Raw genomic sequence first — 20,474 nt, 5'->3', positions numbered from 1 at the left:
CTGTCTTTCTCCTGCAATGAATATGTACAGAATTGTACCACAGTATCAAAACATGCAGAGTAATTTGTCTCTCAAAGATGTGAAACACTAGGCCTCATCCCATCCTACAACCAGACAACGTTTAACAGGGTCTGTATGCCATTGTGTCCATCTGCCCACAGCGACTCTGTCTCATTAAGTCCTGCACTGAACTTTTCCTTGGGTCTGCATTAGTTACACAGCAGTTCTCATAAAATAGTTGTAGAGGTCATGCAGAGTCAAGCCAGCCTGCATGACTTCACAATGCTTATTCAAACAGCCTGGAGAGAGGAAGAAATGACTGCCTGCCTTCTTAACTTCACATCACTGCATCTGATGCAATGGGTAGGAGTGCACATATGACAGAGTTGACCACCATGCAGCCTGCAGACCAAATGCTTCTCAGCTCTGCAACACAATCCCTGTCTGACTTGTTATCAGCAGAGAGAAACTGCGGCAAGTAGAGATCCTAGTAGGCTTTGTCAGACCAAGCAGTACACCACACAGCTCCAGCCTGTACTAATTAGGCCCTGCCCTCAGCCTTGCAGTGGGATGTCAATGCAGATCTTGGCTGAATAAGGCTGTCAAAGAGAGAATGTTCCCCAACCAGACACATTAGAGCTTTAAAGAACTCAGTTTTGCATACAGCCATGGATACGTCAGGTTCTCTGTCTCTGCTCTGTAAATACAACACTGATTATTGTCAGAATGTACAGCTAGTGGACACCAGACACTAATGCACTATCACCCCTGACAGGCAGCTGATCAATAAACAGTGCAAGTATCAGCAGCAGGTTTGGAGGCTGAGGGGTCCAGGAGGGTTTCAGATGCTTTCTAAGAATGGCTTCTCTTCAGCATTTAACAACCATATCTATCTCTTAAGTTTTAAGATGGGCAGATCAGCAGGCCTGTCAGATGGTTTCTAGGCAGATCAGCAGTGGTTATCCCAGAGTTCAATATAAAGACATCAAAAGCTGACATTTCATCCATGCAGATGGACAGCCAAAAGCACCCATGCTGATCAACAATGTTAAGGATTTTGAGCAAAGCCTAGCTTCACAAATCTCATTTCAGCACCCTTCTCAAACTGGCCAGCACTCAGAGGGAACAGTGCTTTCCTAGGACACCGTCCAGTTTGAACAGGATGAAAAAATATTTCATACAGTGTGTGCACTTCAAATCAAGCAAGGTACCTTCTCTTCTCTACTTGCTTTCAGCAGGGGATCATGTTTCAAAACACTATTTTTTTATATAGCTTCAGTGACAGGTCACAATGACCCCTATAACCTGAGAAAACAAACTTTTACTTGAGCCCTCTGCGTGTGGAAAAGACTGACAGCTGCATCTCCCCCTGAGACCATGTGCAACTGAAAGCTTTTAGCCTGGGAAGAAGAAACAAGAGGTGCTGAGATGCTAAGGTTATTCTGTATTTTGTGCCGATTTTGACAGGGATACCAGTTAATTTTCTTCACAGTAGCTAGTATGGGGCTATGATTTGGATTTGTGCTGGAAACAGTGTTGATAACACAGGGCTGTTTTAGGTATTGCTGAGCAGTGCTCACACAGAGTAAAGGCCTTTTCTGCTCCCCACCCCAGCAGTGAGGAGGCTGGAGGGGTATGAGAAGTTGGGAGGGGACACAGACGGGACAGCTGACCCCAACTGACCACAGGAACATTCCATATCTTATGGTGTCATGCTTAGCATATAAAGCTGGGGGAAGAAGAAGGAGAGGGGATGCTGTTTGGAGTGATGATGTTTATTTTCTCAAGTAACCAATAGGTATGATGAAGCCGTCCCTGTTTTCCTGGGGATGGCCGAACATCTGCCTGCTCACAGGAAATGGTGGATGAATTCCTTGTTTTGCTTTGCTTGTGTGCATGGCTTTATCTTTACTTACAAAACTGTCTTCACCTCAATACACAAGTTCTCTCACTTTTACTCCTCTGACTCTCTCCCCTATCCCAATGTGGGAGAAGAGTGAGCTGTGAGGCTTTAGAAGAGTTCTAAAGCCTTTCCTTATAGTTGCTTTTCTACTTGTTTTTATAGAGTCAAATGGTTTCCAAAAAGGGAGTTTGCCACCAAATTTGATGTTAATGCTCCGATATGTTGACTTACCATTAATGTTCTGCAAGTATGAATGCTTAAATTGCTTCATTTTTCTTTTCCCTATATTTATATGCATACCTTTGACTTTTTTTGCAGGATTTACTTGGAGTAAAAGATCACTGACTTCTACAATGGAAAAATCATGGATGCTTTGGACCTTTGTTAAAAGATGGCTAGTAGCTTTGGCTTCCTGGTCTTGGAGTCTCTGCTGTATTTGTCTTTTACCCATGATAGTGACTTTCCACTTGTACGGAGGCATTATACTACTTATATTAATATTAGCTGACAACTGGGTTTAAGACATAACAGCTTTAAAGTACAGGATGGTAGGGAGAGGGACAGGACAAATGGTAACTGTAACAGAACAAAACAACAGAAGTGCCCAGAACCATGTTACCCAAGGAAATTAGTATGATAAACACCAGACTTGCAAGGATTCTTGCAGCTCCTACTTGCAAAGTACAGACCAGAAACCACAAAGCAGAGGAAACCAATGAAAATGCTGTACCAGACTTGTTATGTCCCACCTGAGACCGATGGCAACATTTCCATGCACATGGAAAAATCCTACACGCCCAGTCAGAGCAACAGCCCCTCACATGCACAAGGTTTCACTGTGAGCTCCATTAGCTGGAAAAGAACTGCAACCCTGAAGCCAAGGTTCAGAGTAGTCTATTAATACAAGTGTAAAAGCCCTTTGTGAAAATTTTCTAGTCCTTGGATGTTGAAGGGAACCTGTTTTCTAAGCTTACTATTGCTGCTGCATAATACAACACCCTATACTGAGATAACAGGGTTGGACGAGACAACCTCTTTAGATTCTGCTTGGTTCATGTCCATGCAAAAATGCATGTATGTGCAAATTCCATTCTTCCACTATCATTATGGAGTTTCTAGAAAATCCTTAGGAGTATTTTTTCGTCTGCCAACAGCTTTTTCAAACTTGCAACTCTCACTACTATGCTGACAATATCACGAATAAAGAGGGCCATTCTTGTCACATTTGTTGCCTGTGCTTGATAAAAACACAAACAATGGGTAGGGCATGCAACAAGCCCACATCAGCTTGAAAGAACAGTTTTTTGCCCCACCACAAAGGTTGTAAGCCAAAGAATCAACTAACCAAGAAAACCCAAAACAGACCAAGCTAAGCATATTTTCACAATTTGTCAACACTTCCACAGTAAGAGAAATGTTTTTCTTGCCACTGAGGGATAATTTGATTCTGTAGACCTTGTAGAGCTTTTCTGTTCTCAGGCCAATCATTGTGTTCTCAACTTCTCTCAAGCACTAGCTGCAACAAGGAACCGAGGATTCAGATACATCAACTCTAAATAATGTATGGTTTGATAAACGGGAAATCTCAGTAGCACTTCAGTGCTAACATGAACCTGTCAGTAACCTATCCTCACCTGCTACCAAGAGGAACTGTGCAAGTATTTCATTACAGTTCTTTCCACCTCTCCAAACATTTCATATCCCTGTCTCACATAATCAGCCCAAGATGGAATTTGCTTACTCCAGGTGCCAGAGGGAATCAGCATCTTGAGTGAGTGAGCACATTATCCAGCTTTCACTTTAATGCCAGGGTGAACTGTATTTCAACAGGTCCCAAGTCACAAATAACAACACACCTTCAAGCAGAGACTGAGGTGGACTGAGGAGTAAGAGGAGGGGAACACAGAGGAGAACCTCTCCCAGATGGGAAACAGAAATGGACAAACACATCCAGAGTTCTGTGGCAGGTAGCTGGGGCACAACACATACACAAGCAAGCCTGTGGCATCAAAGCAAAGCAGCTACATACTCCTAAGGCGTCTTGGACTACTTGATGATGGTCTAGCCTATTCCTTGGCTGCCAGCCAGCTGGCCTTTCTTCCTAACTCATTTCAGAAGCTACCAAAAGCCCACGACCACTCTACCTTCCCGTTTAGGCATCTGCCAAGTCCCACAAGTCTGTACACTTCCCCCTCTGCAAAGATTCCCCAGGGCCCCATGTAGTAGTGTAACCATTATGTCAGGCTCTTCAGAGCTCATTAATTGAGTATAATTGTGTCTACGAAATGAAAAAACATCCTGATATGAAAAACACATGTCCTGGCACAGGGAAAGCAGAGGGCAACAAACCCTCACAGATTGCTTTCCTTATGGGAAGAATTTTATGCGAGCAAAACTATTTTAGATTTTAAATTTGACAGAGACATTTCTTCGCAAAACACCTGGACTTTTCACACGATGAGCATCTCCTTAAGTGCAGCTCAGTGTCGAGGGCAACGGCTACAAAACCAGCCTCGGAGAAGGTCCTGCAGCCTCGCATCGCGAGTAACTTCACACCCCAGCCCGTGCAGTTCTCCCGTCCCTGGGGAGTATCGCTCCCCGCCCGGGCTGTGCACAAACACCGCCCTTTTCCTCTCCTATTTTCTAAAGCTCAGTTAAAAGCCCAGCCACCCTCAGCACCTCCAGCTGATCCCACCAGGCTTCCCGGTCCCTCCGCCGCTTCCCACCGCTCCCAGGGGCACTCCTGGGCGATGCTCCCAGGGATGCTCCGGGAGAAGCGACGCTCGCAAGCGCGGCAGGAGCGGAGCCGCCCGCCCGCCCCCGCCCGCTCCTGCCGCCGCTATGGACGGGGACACCCCGGGGGAGGAGGATGAGGAGGGGGGGGGGGCAGGATGAAGGGCCGTGCGGGTGCCCCGGGATGACACAGCAGCGGCCCCGGGGGTGAAGGGCCGGGGATGGCGGCGGCGCTCCCCGGGCTCCCCGTTATATAACGGCGGCCCCGCCGCCCCCGCAGCGCTGGCACCGCGGGTGCGGGTGTGCGCGGCCCCTCCGCGCCGGGGCCGTGTCCGCCCGGGCTCAGCGCGGCCCCGCCCGCCCGCCCCTCACCAGCGGCTGCATCTCTGCGCGCACGGCGGGCACCTGGAACCGGTCTATCTCCTCCATCATGGTGGCGGCGGCGCCGGGCGCGGCGGGCGGAGCGCGGGGAGGGAGGAGGGCGGGCGGGAGGGCGCGTGCGGCTCCTCAGGCGCTGAGGGACGGCACGGACAGCGACGGCGACAATGACAATGACAACGACACCGCCCGCGGCTGCTGCTGCCTCATCGCCGCCGCCGCCGCCGTGACTCAGCCGCGCCGCTTCCGGGTCCGGCCGCCGCCCCGCCCCGTCCTGAATATTCATGAGGAGGGCGGGACCACACTTACTAATTGGGGCCCGGATGGTGGGCTACGCGGCCACGCGCTTTTGAATATCCATGACATGGGTGGGGCCGCTGTCAATACTTTGGGGGGCGGATACTGCGTTCCCTGAGGCGCTTCCCCCTCTGGAATTTTGATGAGTGGGAGGGGATATCTCCTGTTCAAGGTCCAGATGCTCCGTTCTCCGCGGCCCCTACCCTTTTTTGAATATTCATGAGGCGGACGGAGGCACTACCACAGCGGACTGGCGGCGGCGCTCCTGTGGCCCCGCCCTTTTTGAATATTCACGAAGGGCGGGGCCGCTCTCGCCTGTTCGGGGCCCGGATGATCGATGTGCAGCGGCCGCCGGGACGTACCATTCCCTCCCTCGGGGGGGAGCGCGGGGGCGTGTGAGGAATCGTCTCGTCCGCCCGCCGCTTCCGGTGTGTTGCCATGGCTGCCGCGATCAACTTCCGGCCGGCCGGGCGGGCGCCGTGAGGGGCGGCCGTGAGGGGCTGTGAGGGACGGCAGGGGGCACTGCGGTGAGGAGAGGCCATGCCTGCCAAGGCGGCCGACAAGCGCCGGCAGGTAAGGGCTTGCCGCCGCACTCCCGTGGCGACAGCGCCGTGGTGACGTCACCACCGGTGCCATGACGTCACCCTCCCGAATGGCGTCACTGCAGAGCCTCCTGCAGCGGGGACGGAGGCCCACAGGAGGGATTGGCTCTGTGCGGCCCCGCTGTGGCTGTACGGCCCTCGGCTCCTGCTCTGAGCGCTGCCCCTGGTGTGATGCCAGCGATGACGTCACTGTCCCCGGAGTCGCTACACGTGACGTCACCGTGTACAGCCCAGACCGCTTCCCTCTGGGCTCACAGAGTCACAGAATTGTCAGGGTTGGAAGGAACCTCTAGAGACCAGATCATTCAGTCCAACCCCCCTGCCAAGGCAGTATCACCTGGACCAGGTGACACAAGAACGTGTCCAGGTGGGATTGGAATGTCTGCAGAGAGGGAGAATTCACAACCTCCCTGGGCAGCTGTTCCAGTGCTCTGCCACCCTCAACACAGAAAAGTTCTTCCTCATGTTGAGGTGGAACTTCTTGTGTTTTAGTTTATGGCCATTGCTTCTCGTCCTGTCACTGGGCACCACTGAAAAGAGTCTGGCACCATCCTCCTGGCACCTGCCTTTGGGATATTTGTATGCATTGATGAGATTCCCCTCTCAGTCTTCTCCAGACTAACCAGGGCCATCTCCTGCAGTCTTTCTTCATAAGAGAGATGCTTCAGACCCCTCATCATCTTTGTGGCCTCTGCTGGACCCTCTCCAGTAGCTCCTTGTCTTTCTTGTCCTGAGGAGCCCAGAACTGGACTCAGCACTTCAGATGTGGCCTCACTAGGGCCAAGTAGAGGGGCAGGATCACCTCCCTGGACCTGCTGGTCACACTCCTCCTGATCCCATTTGCTTTCCTGGCCCCCAGGACACACGGCTGGCTCATGGTCAACTTGTCAACCATCAAGACTCCCAGGTCCTTCTCTGCAGAGCTGAGAGATTGAACTGAGAGCTGAGGTTGCCCCACTGAGTTGTAACCTGCAGGGCTGGGTGCAGCAGCATGGTCAGCACAGTCCCCCTTGCCCCTGCTGACTACCTGGCCGCATCAGGTTGTGTTACTCTGTCCCTTCTCTGGGGTGTGGTGTCACCTGTGGTGTCACCCTGTGAGTTCTCTGGCATTTCACAGCTATTCAGGCAAACCAGCACATCCCAAAGCTGCAGCACCTCCCCACTCTGTCTCTGTGCTGTTCAACCCTGTCCTCAGTTGCCATTGTCAGGCCGTTTCATCACACTTCCAGCATAAGACACCCCTTCCAAGGCAGATTTTAATGCACTCAAGGTGTCTCCACCTGCCAGAGAATCTCTTGGGGACACTGAGCAGACAGGATGAAATCCCTTTCTTTACAAAGTTTTAAAAAATTCTTTCAGTTGTACCCAGCTGTAAGTTTTGCCACTTCCCTTCTGTTTTACTATTTGGTCTTTCCTCAGTTCAGACAATGAAATGGAATCATCTGCTGCTCTTCCTGGCTCTAACTCTACGGTGCCATGAGGTCTGTGTCTGTGAGACCTCACTGGATTCCTTTGGGCTCTGCGTGGATATGTCTGCATGCATCCCCTCACAGGATGAAGGGATCAGCCAGATTAATTCCTGGATCTGATCTACTCCTGGACTATCAAAGTGTTTGATTTAAAAGCAGATGATGGCCGGCTTGTGAAACCCTTTTGTTGTCATGTTTAGGCCAACTCCTACGCATTTGATCCTTAAGGTGGGAGGAAGAAGGTTGGCATAGGTGTCCCAGAAGTGACTGAGAACAAGGAACCTACTTTCTCTGTCCAGAACATATGACAGAAAGCGATAACTGATCAAGGGAAGTGGAAGGGAAAAAAAAGAGGGATCAGTGTGACCATCCAGAGCTGTAGGGTGGTACCTGAGCTCTCTGGGCAATCTTTCAGGGTCTGTGAGGGAGTCTGAACAGCAGGAGCTCTTTCAGTGAGGGAGCAGCAACTCTTGCTGCTTATCTGATCACCTCCTACCCTTTGCAGTCAGCAAGAGAGAGAGGATCCCTGTGACATTCCTGATCTCCTACTAAGCACTAGTAATTAATGAGATACAAAGGACTTTATAAAATTTACAAAGGACACAAACTCAAAACCAAAACCCACATCCAGTCCTAGATAATGAAGATGTTTACAGTAAAATTATAAAATCCAGTAATGATGGTACAAACTAAACCTGGGATGAAATCCTTGCTCTGAATTTCAATTTCTTTTATTTTCAGAATTTTCACATAAATATTTTCAATCATTTGCAGTCGCCGTTATCTCAAATGCTCTGAAACAAAGAAGCTTTGATTCACATGTTATTTGAAAAAAATTAATGTGCTGCAAAGGCATTAATTTTATTTTAAAGCTCTCAAAACATCATAAACTGCTTAAACTCTTAATATATTTGGCTTCCCCCGTAACTTTCATTACAACAACTTAAAAGACATTAATTATAACTTGTTCTGTATTGCCTTTCCCATGTTTGCCATGAGGTTGTTAAATCTAATTGCTGTTTCATGGACTTTTATTTCCTAGAATATTCTTGCAGTGGAAGAACTGTGTGGTTCACTAGCTGGCTCTGGAATCCAGAGGCTTTTGCCTCATTTTCCCTGACTCAAAATACAGCCCTCATCTCAGTGGCTTTGTGATTCTGAGGAGTGAATACCTTTGCACTACTCACTGTCCAATCAGGGCCTGATGTTTGATATTTACTGGGCCATAGTGGCCACTGTAAAATTAATTGGTGAGTCAAGGTCCACATTCCAGTTCTTGACAAGAATTTTACTGTAGTTTATGCTCTTTTCACCTGTCCCTGTGCTCTTCATTCCTCCGTTTCTTATATTTTGCTTTATTCTGCTCTGCCTCTTAGGTCTGTCACTGCTGACTGCTTTACCTTTGAAAATTTTGTTCCTGTGATTTTTCTCAAAGCTGAGATACTTACCTGTACACTCCCAGGTCCTTCCCTTTTACCACATGTCACTTCCAGCTCCTCCTCTGCTTTCATGACTCCATGTTCTTCAAGAGCTTTGTGATCAATTCTTGTTTTTTTCTTCTTCTTCTCTCTTGTGTAGTGGTTGCCTGCTTTTCTTCTCTGCCTGTCTTGCATCTGCCTTCTCCTGTGACACCAGTTTCTTTCTTTATTTCACTCTTTTTTTTTTCTTTATCCAGGTGACCTCTGCCTCCAGTTCAGTGTCCAGCCACCTGATGGGTGAAAATATGTCAAAGTCAGGTTGACCATCAGAATTAAAGTCTGTGACCTCCCAGATGAACTGCTTGACTCAATCTAACCTTAATTATAACCATCTTTAGGATTTTGTATGTTCGTGTACATTAATAACAAATGTGTTTCAATGCTCAAAGTCTTAAAATAGTTTTGTATGTCTGGATCTTTGTGTTCCCCATAGAGCCTTGGAAATAACAATACTTATGTACGTTCTGTGCTTCAACAACACCCTTCCTTTCACATCTGAAATGTGCTATGCACAATTGAGCTCAACAGCATTTTGTGAGGATGTGGAATTATGGAAAGGCATAAGCCAACTTTCCTGCATCAGGCTGAAGGGAATGGATGAATGAGATTCTCAGCTCCCCTGAAGAATGAAGCCTTGAGTATGGCAAACAGGACAGCCAGAAATGGGGTGTTTTTAAAAAACGCTGACCTGTGTGGCAGAAAGTTGTTGGTAGGGCAGGGTGTCAGTCCCATGTGTGGTGCTGGGTGGTGAGAGAAGGTGGCCAACAATTTTAAGATTGCTTCTTTGAACATGTTTGCCAGGTGTGCTGCTGGAAGTGTTTGTTCCAGATTTCCATGCCTTTGCTATTTGGTGTGTGGCTCAAGGAAAAGCCTTGAGTGGGCAGTGGAGAGCACCCTGTCCTACTGTGTGTGTGTGCCTCTGTGGCTGAACCCACACCAGGGAGAAGCAGGATTTGGTTATGGTTTCTTAGCTGATACTGACTTCTCATTTACAATGTGCAAAAACCAGACTATCTGGTCTTATCACTTTCGGGTCAACCCCGCTGTCAGAAGCAGGTCACTTAAGCAGTGTAAAGAAAGCACCTGAGTTTGGACAGCGAGGCATTTCTTGTTACACTTGTGGTCTTGCACCCACTGACAGGTAAACAGCATCTTTGCTGTTCAGTAAGTTAGAAAAGAGAAACAAAGAGACCCCCTCCCCAAACACACAACAATCAGAGGTAGTTTACTTTTTTTTTTCTTTTCCTTTATTGTTTTCCCCAGAAAAGGCTTTTTAAGGTGCTTACTTGTTCTTAAACCTGCATTAAACTATCCATGGAATATAAAATAAACACTCAATTTAGTGTCTCTCAGAAAACACTATAAAATGTATTGGCAAATAGCTCTTAAATTGGCATCCCTACTGTGTGCAAATGGATGTCTGCTGCAGGGCAGGATGGAAGTCACTATTTTTCCTTTGACTTTGTTTTCATCTGTGCTTCTCTGCTTCTTTTTACCAACTGGTGGTTTACTGTGGAGTTTGCTAATATTCAAAACAAGAATAAAAAGCTAGCAGGAAGCTTATTAAATGGTTTTACAGAAATGTCAAGCTTAGCTCTTATGATGTCTCTACCTCTTCCTTTTAGAACCCTGCAAGCAGCTGTGTGCTTCTCCTCTTTTTTTTTCCTCCAGATTGCTTGTTAACATCTGTGCTGTGCTGCAGAGGAAGTGGGAATGACAATGTCTCTGCTCAGGAAGAAGAAGTAAACTTAGCATGAGCATTCTGTGATTGTGTTATGGTGACAGCTAGCATGAGGAACAGAAAGGCTGCAGAAATGTCTCTTTAAATGATCTTTAAAAATTATAGTGTGGGTTTGTAATTGCCCTGATGAGTGTTTCATTAATATGTAAACGATTTTCAGCCCTTGGAAATTTTACTTAATACGAACTGACACTTCAGCTTGGCAGAGTGACCAACCTGCATCATCCCTGCCTCTGAGTTTTCTGGCATTTTAGTCTGGATCTGCAAATACAGATCTACTCGTCGAAACTTATGCTTTAAACGTAGGGAGAAAATTCACATTTCTCAAGGAGATACTGGGTTGTGGTGTCTGGCTCTTCACCATACAGTGAACCCTGGCAAGATCTAGTCTGGAAGGGGCAGTTTAATCTGACGGGATGGGGGAAGGATGTAACAGGCAGCAAAGGCTATACTGGGGACTTTTATCCTGGATGGCAGGACACCACATGTGGTAACATCATTCCATCTCCTACTCGGTTAGTCAGGTAGGCTTTGGATCTGAATGTGAGGGATGGATGGATTTTTTCTTGAAGGATTTCTGCAGTCACTAGTTCAGGATTCAGTCTGGTTCTTAAATGAACACTTGCTCTTGAGAGTAAATCTCTGCTTCCTAGGTCTCCAAGACAATTTATTTACCACCAGCACTGCCACTGCCAAGTCAGAGGTTTTCTGCAGCACAGGATGAAATAGCTGAAAAGTAGGGCTGCAGAAAATAGCTGTTCAAAAGAAAATAGATGTGATTGTTCCAGGACTTGGAAAAAACTTCAGAGCTTTTATCTTCACCCAGGAAGGCAGGTACTGATAGTCCTGTCTGTCTTGTGTAAATTCAGTTAATGAGTCTCAGATCAGCAATTACTGGCTGTCACATCACCAACAAAAAGAAAGAGCAATAATCACTGTAGATGAAGCAAGAAGAGCAAGACTCAGATGTATGGTTATGATTTTTTATTTTCCTCACTGCAGTACAATCTGGAAACATGTTACTAGGGTGTTGAGTTCAAAACTTCCAGGGGACATTGCATCTCTTTGATGCTTGCCTTCCTCTTACGTGCTTTAGGGATGTGGAAATAAGATAGGTCTTATGAAATGCCAGCCTACTAGTGCTTGGTTTTGTTTTTGTTTGTTTTTGTGTTTTTGTTTTTTTTTTCATTTATGGCAATGCTATTTGGAAAATAGCCAATAATTTCTCCTTATTTTAGTTTTCCCGTTTTATAACTAAAAAAAATTATATATATATTGCCGAAACATCCTACCTAAAAATACAATTAGATATGCTTGTTGAATATCTCAGCAACAGGAAAACCTCCTGTTGAAAGACTTGAGTTTGCAGCTATTTGTACCTCTTGGTAGCTTGTCTGATTTACAGGGAGCTGTGGCAAGGGAAAGGAATATTTAATGGCTTTTAAAGCATCACTTTTCATCTGTTTCCTCTCTTAATTTGTATTATCCTGTCAGATTACTGTATGTTTGTGGTAACCAGTAGTCAATTTGTCTTGTGGTGTAATAGATGTCAGTCCGAAGGAAGAATTCCTGGGTGCTGCTATGATAAACACACCCTGGAAAAAAGGTCCAGAAAGGAACAGTCACTTGAGTTTTCTATATCCTTCATTTAAGCACTGTGACTGTTATGAGCTTCTTATGTCTTCTTACTGTTGGAACTCTAGTAATCTGTCATCAGCATAAAACATGATTAGCATCCCTAAATTGTGATTCTGGCATTTTCCACTGTAGCACTGGAGCACCTCCCAGAGTGGCCAGGGTTATGATAGTGACCTGGAGGTGAGAAATTCCTTTCAACTCCTTGGTGCCTGCTGCTGCCGATTCCTCAGTTCCTTAGCAACGTCTCTTTTTTTTCCTAATATATATTCCTCATGATTATTCACACTCCTCTTTTTGTTAATTAATATTATTTTTAAAGCCAGGCATAGCAGCACCATTTATTAGGAAGATTTAGGAAGATACTTGTTTTTTTTTGGTTTCGGTTTTGGGGTTCTTTTTGGTTGTTCTTTTTTGTTTTGGTCGCAAGACCATCTTTATCTAGAATTTGCTAGAATGTAACTGTTTGGATTGAAATGTTCTTTGTTGGCTGTCTGACTTAGGCTAACAGTTACAAAAAAAACAACACCACTCTAGGTGTTGAACAACGGAAACTAATATACTGGTAGTAACTTAACCTGTGAGAATTGACGTAAGCCAGGGAACCTACGGAAAACCAAGTGTGTCATAGTGGAATTAAGCTGTGTATCATAATGCCTGTGCCCAGTGGGATGAATTAAATGTTGCCCCAGCAACCTTAATTCTCACATTTTCTAACTTCCAAACGCTTCTCTTTGAGATGCTAATATTAGTCTGCTAACTTTTTTTCTGTAGCTAATGTAACAGCAATAATGTGCTTGAATTTTAGAGATGGGTATGAAGGCCAGTAATTGTCGTAAACATCTTACCTAGTGAATCATAATGTTGATTCACAGTTATAGTTTATTTTTTGTTTGTATTGCAGACTTTGTGACCTCTTCCCTATTGTACAAACACTGTGTGGTATGTCTGAAGTAGCTGTCAGAGAAAAAAGATTACACCTTTAATAATAGTTTATGGGTAACAGATTGACCCAGTAAAAAGAAGAACGAGGAAACAATAACAATCATTCTGAGCCCTGGTGGCAGGACACAATCTACGTGGGTGCTGTTGAAACTCTTTACAGGTGATGTGGCAGAGAAGGGGTTTAAGGCAAGTTATGAAAAAGGAAATGTGCTGGCTTTGGAAAGATTTACAGGGAGCAGAAGCTTGCAAAAGAAATAGCAAATACACCCCCCCCAAAAAAAAAAAAAAAGGATGTCAGGGCTGCCTTTTTCAGCAAATGACATAGCAGTATTACTTGTGCTATTATCTGAATTAGGAGTCAGAGTAAAAGATTTTGTTTTCTTGACTGCCCCATGTTTGCTCACCAACTTGCTTCTTGTAATAGTTTTAAATAGATCTCGTTTTGATGAGTTTCACCTACTGCTAATACTGCCAAAATACATGGATCTCAACTCATTTTTTTCATGTTTGTGTCACCTTTCAGCTGGGTTCCAAAAGTCTGAGGTACTTTGGGATGAACCTTCTGCAGCATAGGCAGTGGTGGCAGGAATGATGCTTGCATCACAAAGGATGTCTTCTGTTTTTTATGCTGACTTCTGTAGAGTTACAGTCTTTACCTTCACTGGCAGGAGTCCAGAATATAAAAAAAAATAAGATACTCAACTTTTTTTTGCTGTTGAAGTAAACCTCTGTGCTGTGAGGGATATTTTATCTGGGCAGGAGACCAGAACTTTGCTGAAGAACTCCAGAATAAGCTAAGAACCAACACTTTCCTAGACTCTGCTCCACCTCCCCAGTAAACCTGTGCTCACCTGCTCCAGGTGTGGCTGTTCTATCTTTGTGGAGCACACATGGAAGAAAGCCCAAGGCCCACACTGGTCATTGTGTGCTGGCTCCCCTCTCTCCATCCAGGTTTAGCACGCGTTTAGAGTAGGCTGTGTCCATACTGCGCAGTGTTTCACCGAGGGATCTGCTTGTTAACAAGGAGGTTCTAAAGCGTAACTGTTCAGGCTGGAGAGGTGGTTGGAGTTTCTTTAGTTCAAAATACCCGAAATACCAAGTGTAATTTTATAGCTGTCCTGCCAGTCATGTGTTTGCTCCCTGCTCTAGGGAACTACTTCTCTTAGTTCCAGGGAGACCCAAAGCAACCTGCCACAGTCAGCAAGTAGAGGCTTTGTAGAAAAGTAGGAATGAGGCAAATGGAGAAGGGTGGTAAGTCCTACTGACTGATGCAATGAGACCTCTCCCTTGAGCACCCTCTCCCAGTCATACACAGCTGGATGTGGTACTCTCAGCTATCCTTTCATAAAGGTTAAAAACATGCATAGGGTCAAAGTTAAGACTTCCAGAGCCTGGTTCTGTTTTTTGTAATAGTCTGTAAACTTTGTTACACTCAAAATCTTCTTTATGGGCAAAGAGAAGGCACATCTTATATATATAAAACTAAAAATTTAATGTCAGTGTGACTGAAATCTTAGTCTAAACATTACTATGTACTCATTACAGAAAATAAGGTCCAGATGTACTCATTACAGAAAATAAGAAGTACTTCTGTGCAAAAAAAAACCCCCCAAAAAATCTGATAATGAGACTGCAGTTAAAGCTGTTGCATGCAGGTTTCTCAGTTTCCACCTGTTTTCTGGTAGTTTGATCCCCCTTCTTCTGGTCCTTTGTATTCTAAGGTTGATGGTTTTGTTTTGCTAGTGGCAGTGGTGTTGGTGGGCATATTATAGCAAGTTGTCAGCATCTGGGTCCTTCACTGGGTAGGATAAAATGTCTTGATGATGGCTTCTTCTTCACTCACTTGGAGTTTCCTTTATGTTAGCTGATATATTTTCACACGTTTCCCTTTCTTCGTTGATCTGGTATTCCACATTAGACCTGGTGTTACTGAATATGATGGTTTTTAAGCATTCTAAATACTATTTTTTTGTTTTCTTTGCTACCCCTAAACCCAGTTTTGTTCAGTTCCCCTGTCTACAGATGTGCATTTGTCTAACTGGCCAGTGGTGAGATGCTTATTACAGCAGTGGGATCTCTAATGTCAAGTATGTGCCCCATCTCTTAATATCCCCTCCCTGTATTCCTCTGTGCCACATCCTGGGTCTCGTCAGGGTCTCTCTGTCGTACCAGACCTGTTCTTCCTCAAAAGAGAAGAAGAGGGGCAGTCACTGATCTCTTCTCTGTAGTGACCAGTGACAGGACACCTGAGGGAATGGCCTGAAGTTGTGTCAGGGCAGGTTTAGGTTGGATATTAGAAAAAGGTTCTTCACCCAGAGGGTGGGTGGGCACTGGAACAGGCTTCTCTGGGTAGTGGTCACAGTACCAAGCCTGACAGAGTTCAAGAAGCATTTGGATGATACTCTAAGGCACAAGGTGTGACTCTTGGGGATGATCCTGTGCAGGGCAAAGGGTTGGACTTGATGATCCTTGCAGGTCCCTTCCAACTCAGCATAATCTGTGATTCTGTGATTATATATCATTAAGTTACAGTCATAAAATCTGATAGTACTGTACAAAGACAAAGGAAATAGAGCCAATTAGCCGTAAGTGCCTGGTTGATGAGAAAAATTGTTCATGCTCTACCCTACAAATCCTTTATGGTGTGGGAAGAAGGTCAGGGTTTGTGCTGCTTCCTTCAAGTGCAATTGTAACTGTAGCTTTTTTTTGGATTTTAATACAGTTGCAGATATTTATTCACAGGTGGCTTCTTGGATTATGTTAATTGAAATCTGTTCAACTGCCAAAACCAATTACCTTCAGCTTTCCTTGTCAATGCCTTTGCTGCTGGATAGATGCTTTTATAGACTCATTTACAGAGGCTAATAGTGAGAAGGCTTTGTTTCATGTTTTAAATTAAGAGTTTGATTTTGATTTGGATCTGAATAAAATTCTGCTCTGCAAATCTGTTTAAGTCACACCTAATTCACACGTGGCATGGTCCTTGTCACATAGGATGCTCTGTTGCCCATTTCCAAACAGTCACATAGGGGAGACAGGACAGCTGCAGGATCCAGTGGTCTCAGTAGTGGTTGTGACATGGGAGCTCTTATACTCTCTGCTCCACTACGAGCCCTCTGTGGGACTATAAAGCAAATGTTATATCTTTATTTTCTCCACCTGTGTCATAACAATTTGTACTGCAAAATGAGGCACATTTTTAAAGCATAGAAATGTGTTAGTCTGCTCATTTTTCATTGCTTTTAGTATGTATCTGCTCGAATGAAAATAATCCCTGATGCCTTGTTGGTAACAGCAGTTTTATGTTTCTTAGCTTGTACAAAGAGAGATAACACTTAGAGACACAGCTTCATGTCTTTGCTGCAGTTTGTTTTCCTCTGAAAATATTTCTTTTCTGAATTATTGTTGTCAGATCTTAGCAAGTAGTGGGGCTTGAGAAACAATGCTTGGGTGTACTGGGTCAAAGTCATTATAGCTACTTAACTGTTTAATACATAGGAAGTAGGTGGTGGAAATGAATATTCAATTTCATAATGAAGGGGAATCATGAGGGGAGTGTAGGAATCTCTGTAGAGACTTGTGCTCATGAAAGTGTTCATAAGACACATGGAAAAGAGGATGAAGAATAGATATTATGATAAAGCTGGGCTTTCCAGAAGAACAACTAGGAAAACCAGGTGAGAGCAGCAAGTGACATACTTAAAAAAGCAAGCAGCTGTTTTTTTCAGTACCATGTAGTGGTACCATGGGAGTCCTTGCTGTGGAAGTTGTGAGTGCTAAAAATGTGCATGGATTCCAAAATGACTGAATAAATTTGTGGGGAAAAAGGTTCACTGATATGAAGTAAAAAGGGTAGCATTTCAGTTCAAATCCCTGTGGCAAGCTGAGAGGCCATCCTGGAGAGAATAGATGTCTCCTTTTGAATCCTGTTGGTGAGAGATCCTTGGCTAGGTGGACCTTTGATCTGAGCTGAAAGGCACACTCTGATGTTCTTCCGAAGAAAATCAATCAGCCCATGGGAGCTTACTTTCCCACCCCTTCATTTTCCTTCCCTGTCCTCTAGTATCCCCTTCTTTCCTGTCACAAAGTCATACACTTTCTTCTGACTTACTCCTCTGCTTTTCTCATCCATACCACCAAATGTTATTTGAGATCCATTCTGACATTGTTCTTGCCAAGGTTTCTAATATTATCTCCTTTGTTTGATATATCATCTCTTTCTCTCTCTCTCTCTCTCTTTCTCTCTCTCTCTGCCTTCTGGATTCTTGATCCTGTCTGTCCCTCAGCATCTCCTGAAAAGGATCCTCTTCATTTCCTCTCCCACTTTCTGTTAAATTTTCACATAGCTTTTGCTGGTACCCTTCTGTTATTCCTTAAACTCTGGGTAGTCTCCTTCTATAAGGCTCCCTGTAAACAGCTATATAATTGTTTTCCTTAAAGCCTGTCATAACAGATTTTCTGTGCTTTGGTGTGTGCAGGGAGGTTGGCAGTGGTTAATTTCCCGGCTGTCCACCAGTGTTTTCCATGTTTTTGGAGCACTCATGGCTTTGTGGATGTGGTTGTGCTGCCTTCAGGCTCACTGTGCCATGCAAGCACTTGGGGCAAGAGCAGCCTTTTAGTGTGTTTGAGCAAGGCGCTAGAGCTCCATGTGTGGGACATTTGGGTGTATCACAGACAGGCAGTAACTAGGATAGAGCCTGACATTTATTCGTGCTGATAAACTGCTGTCTCGTGTTACGAAAGCGACTGTCTTTCATTCAGGTAATTTATAGGCAGAATACTGGTATATTCAGCCTTTAAAACATACCACTGGAGCAAACATTAATGAGCACGTCAAACTTTTATTCTGCTTTGGTTAAATTAAGAAAAAAGATGCTTTGAAAGTTTACACTGGATATGTTCTCACTTCAGGATGTAAGTGGACCTTCAAGAGGAAAGGCATCAAAGGCTGGTAAAGCCGGATCTAAAAAACGGGTAAGATCCACGAGTCTTAGAAAATGTTTTTTCCTTCTTTAGCTTGAGGTGCAAAATAGATTCAGTCTCAACAATGGCTTTTTTTATGGAATTGGTAAAATACCAATTGCCTTAGCAGTAAGGGATTGCTCTGGGTTTCCACTGAGCAGCGAATTATGCTAGCAAGTTAGAATGAAAATGTTGGCTAAAACAAAGGCACAATTCAAGGAAAATGCAATATGAAAATATTAAAGCATAATGTTTGGAGTGTAAATTCCAAAATATAAACTGACTCAGACAGTGAGAAAACTGCCTGCTCAGTTTAGAAAATTCAAAATACAGTCCATATTCACTTAACATAGCAATATTAGAGAAAATAGCATTAACTTTTTTGACTGAAAGCCTCATGATAACGTCTTTACTGTTGGGCAAATAAATGCTTAGAATACCCTGATTTAATCTACCTTCCTCTTATTTAGCTCCATTGTCATGGATGGGAGAGAGAGTCTACATGCCTTTAAACAAGCATATTGATAAACAACTTTTCACTTTCTTGGGACAAATCCCAGTCTTGCTAAATGTTCCTCTTTTGACCCTTTACAAATGAGAAGTAATTTACTTTTTAAATGAAAATCATATATAAAAATGTTAAGCCCACAATACTTTTTATCTGATTCACTAGGGAAAACAGCCACTGAACTAACTGGCATCAAATTGTGTATGATGAATGTCCTACAAGCAGGTGTTCATGTGGGGAGCATTAAATCACAAACGACTGTTCTGCCATCATTGTCTGTTTTGTATCAGAGCACCTGACCTTCCCTACAGCTTGCTCATTTCAGCTCCCTTGGGGAAAAAGAGTAAGGCTGCAGCCTGTTACTTCCCCTGGATGCCTGACATATACAGAATTCTCTCTTACTTTCAGCCACTGCACATTTTGTCAGAGCATTGTGCTTTTTGTCGTCGTGGTGCTCTGCAGATAGCAAAGCTTTGCTGGGTCCGGTTTCTGTACCTGCAACCAGGCTGCACTTGTGCCTTGGACTCACCCACAGCTCTGTATGGCCAGAAAGTTTAACCTTATGGCTATGAAGTTGAGGCCTGAGAGAACTGTATTTAAAAGAATGATTGATTTATTTTAAATCAACTCATTACATGTTTTGAGTGGGGGGAGAAATTTTGCCTGGAGCAGTTAAGCACTTTAATCAGCAGCTTTGTGTTCTGACAGTTTTCCTGTAAGGACAATTAATTTAAATTCATTCCTGCAGCGATTCATTTTTCCTTTAATGGTATCATTTCATGACATCAACCCAAGGCTAGCCCAAGGAGGTCAGCAGTCTGTTTTGGGAGAATGCAAATCCATTGGCCTTTACAAGAAATTCGTTAACATTCCTCTGGGAGCCACATCCCTGCAGCTTTGTATTTTGAACTTTTTTCTAAGAATAGCTTATAGAATAACACATCAAGAGTAATTGCAGGTCCTTGACTTGTGCTTTTGAGACCCATTAAGTATAGGTCTTTTGGGTATTATATGGTCAAAAGAAACAGAATTGCCAACTTTTAAACTGAGGTTGATGTGGAATTACTTGAGTTTTGTCAGTGTTGTTACTCCAGTTTTATTACAGGGCAGGACCTATCTTCAGAAAGCAGCTCTTCCAACTTACTGAACTCTTGCTGTCAAGTGTAGCCATTCAAAAAACTTCAAATTTTGTCTTGCTATTTGAGTTTTTCTGCTGTGCTCAAAATGGGGATGGGTGGGGTAATGTTGTTTTTATCTCCTTGCTCCATGTCTGAAGAAGTGCTGCTTTGGGAGGGAGAGAAACAATCACAGTTTTGTTGCACTAATGAGCTTTTCTTTCCTGTGCAAGGATGAAGATGCCTCCACTGAAGCAGGAGATGCTCTTGGAGACTTGGCAAGGGCTCTTGTCAAATCCCCAGATCAACTGGAGCTGACTGAAGCTGTGAGTAAAACAATACCTGTATCAACATAAGATATGTACAAAGCTCCATAAGCTGAAGACTACCCATTGGTTTTGGAGGAAATGCTGCAAGAGTAAAACTCCAATACTTGCTGAAGTACAGTGTCTGCAGCACAAACTGAAATGGCTTTCAGCAGGAAAACAGAGACCATGTGCTTTGAAACACAGTTCTGGGCTTAAGACAGTGTGACTGCCTAGAGCTGATCCAAAAGGGGAATGGAGCTGGGGCATCACTCAGTTAAGAAGGATCCCAGAGCCAACCCTGAGATTTTCAGATGCCTCTGTGCAATACAGGGAAGTGTCCTAAAATTTTACTGCCATTTCTTCCCAGCTGGGTTCAGCAGGATTGCAGTCAGTCACCCTT

At 44.4% G+C, this 20,474-nt stretch overlaps 2 protein-coding genes across 6 annotated transcripts in view; one reads left to right on the top strand and one right to left on the bottom strand.

Moving 5' to 3' along the window:
- FAM219A (family with sequence similarity 219 member A) overlaps positions 1-5,239 on the bottom strand; it is a 95,754-nt gene extending 90,515 nt beyond the window's left edge. For 2 of the 4 annotated variants that reach the window (XM_017819018.1, XM_017819019.1), the window contains exon 1: positions 5,042-5,238. In XM_017819018.1, coding sequence (XP_017674507.1) covers positions 5,042-5,068 — 27 coding nt within the window. In that variant the 5' untranslated portion in view covers positions 5,069-5,238. Of the gene's footprint in view, positions 1-5,008 lie in introns of all 4 variants that reach the window. The other 2 variants (XM_017819017.1, XM_017819016.1) reach the window with 2 other exon arrangements.
- A 482-nt stretch (positions 5,240-5,721) lies between these two features.
- Positions 5,722-20,474, top strand: part of DNAI1 (dynein axonemal intermediate chain 1) — a 140,499-nt gene continuing 125,746 nt past the window's right edge. The window contains exons 1-3 of one of the 2 annotated variants that reach the window (XM_017819004.1): positions 5,722-5,884; positions 18,093-18,155; positions 20,000-20,092. In XM_017819004.1, coding sequence (XP_017674493.1) covers positions 5,852-5,884; positions 18,093-18,155; positions 20,000-20,092 — 189 coding nt within the window. In that variant the 5' untranslated portion in view covers positions 5,722-5,851. The remainder of the gene's footprint in view (positions 5,885-18,092; positions 18,156-19,999; positions 20,093-20,474) is intronic. The other variant, XM_017819003.1, reaches the window with a different exon arrangement.

The sequence above is a fragment of the Lepidothrix coronata genome, unplaced genomic scaffold, assembly GCF_001604755.1.
Source record: "Lepidothrix coronata isolate B3197 unplaced genomic scaffold, Lepidothrix_coronata-1.0 Scaffold72, whole genome shotgun sequence".
NCBI classification, from domain to species: Eukaryota; Metazoa; Chordata; class Aves; order Passeriformes; family Pipridae; genus Lepidothrix; species Lepidothrix coronata.
This window is presented reverse-complemented; position numbering and strand designations above follow the sequence as displayed.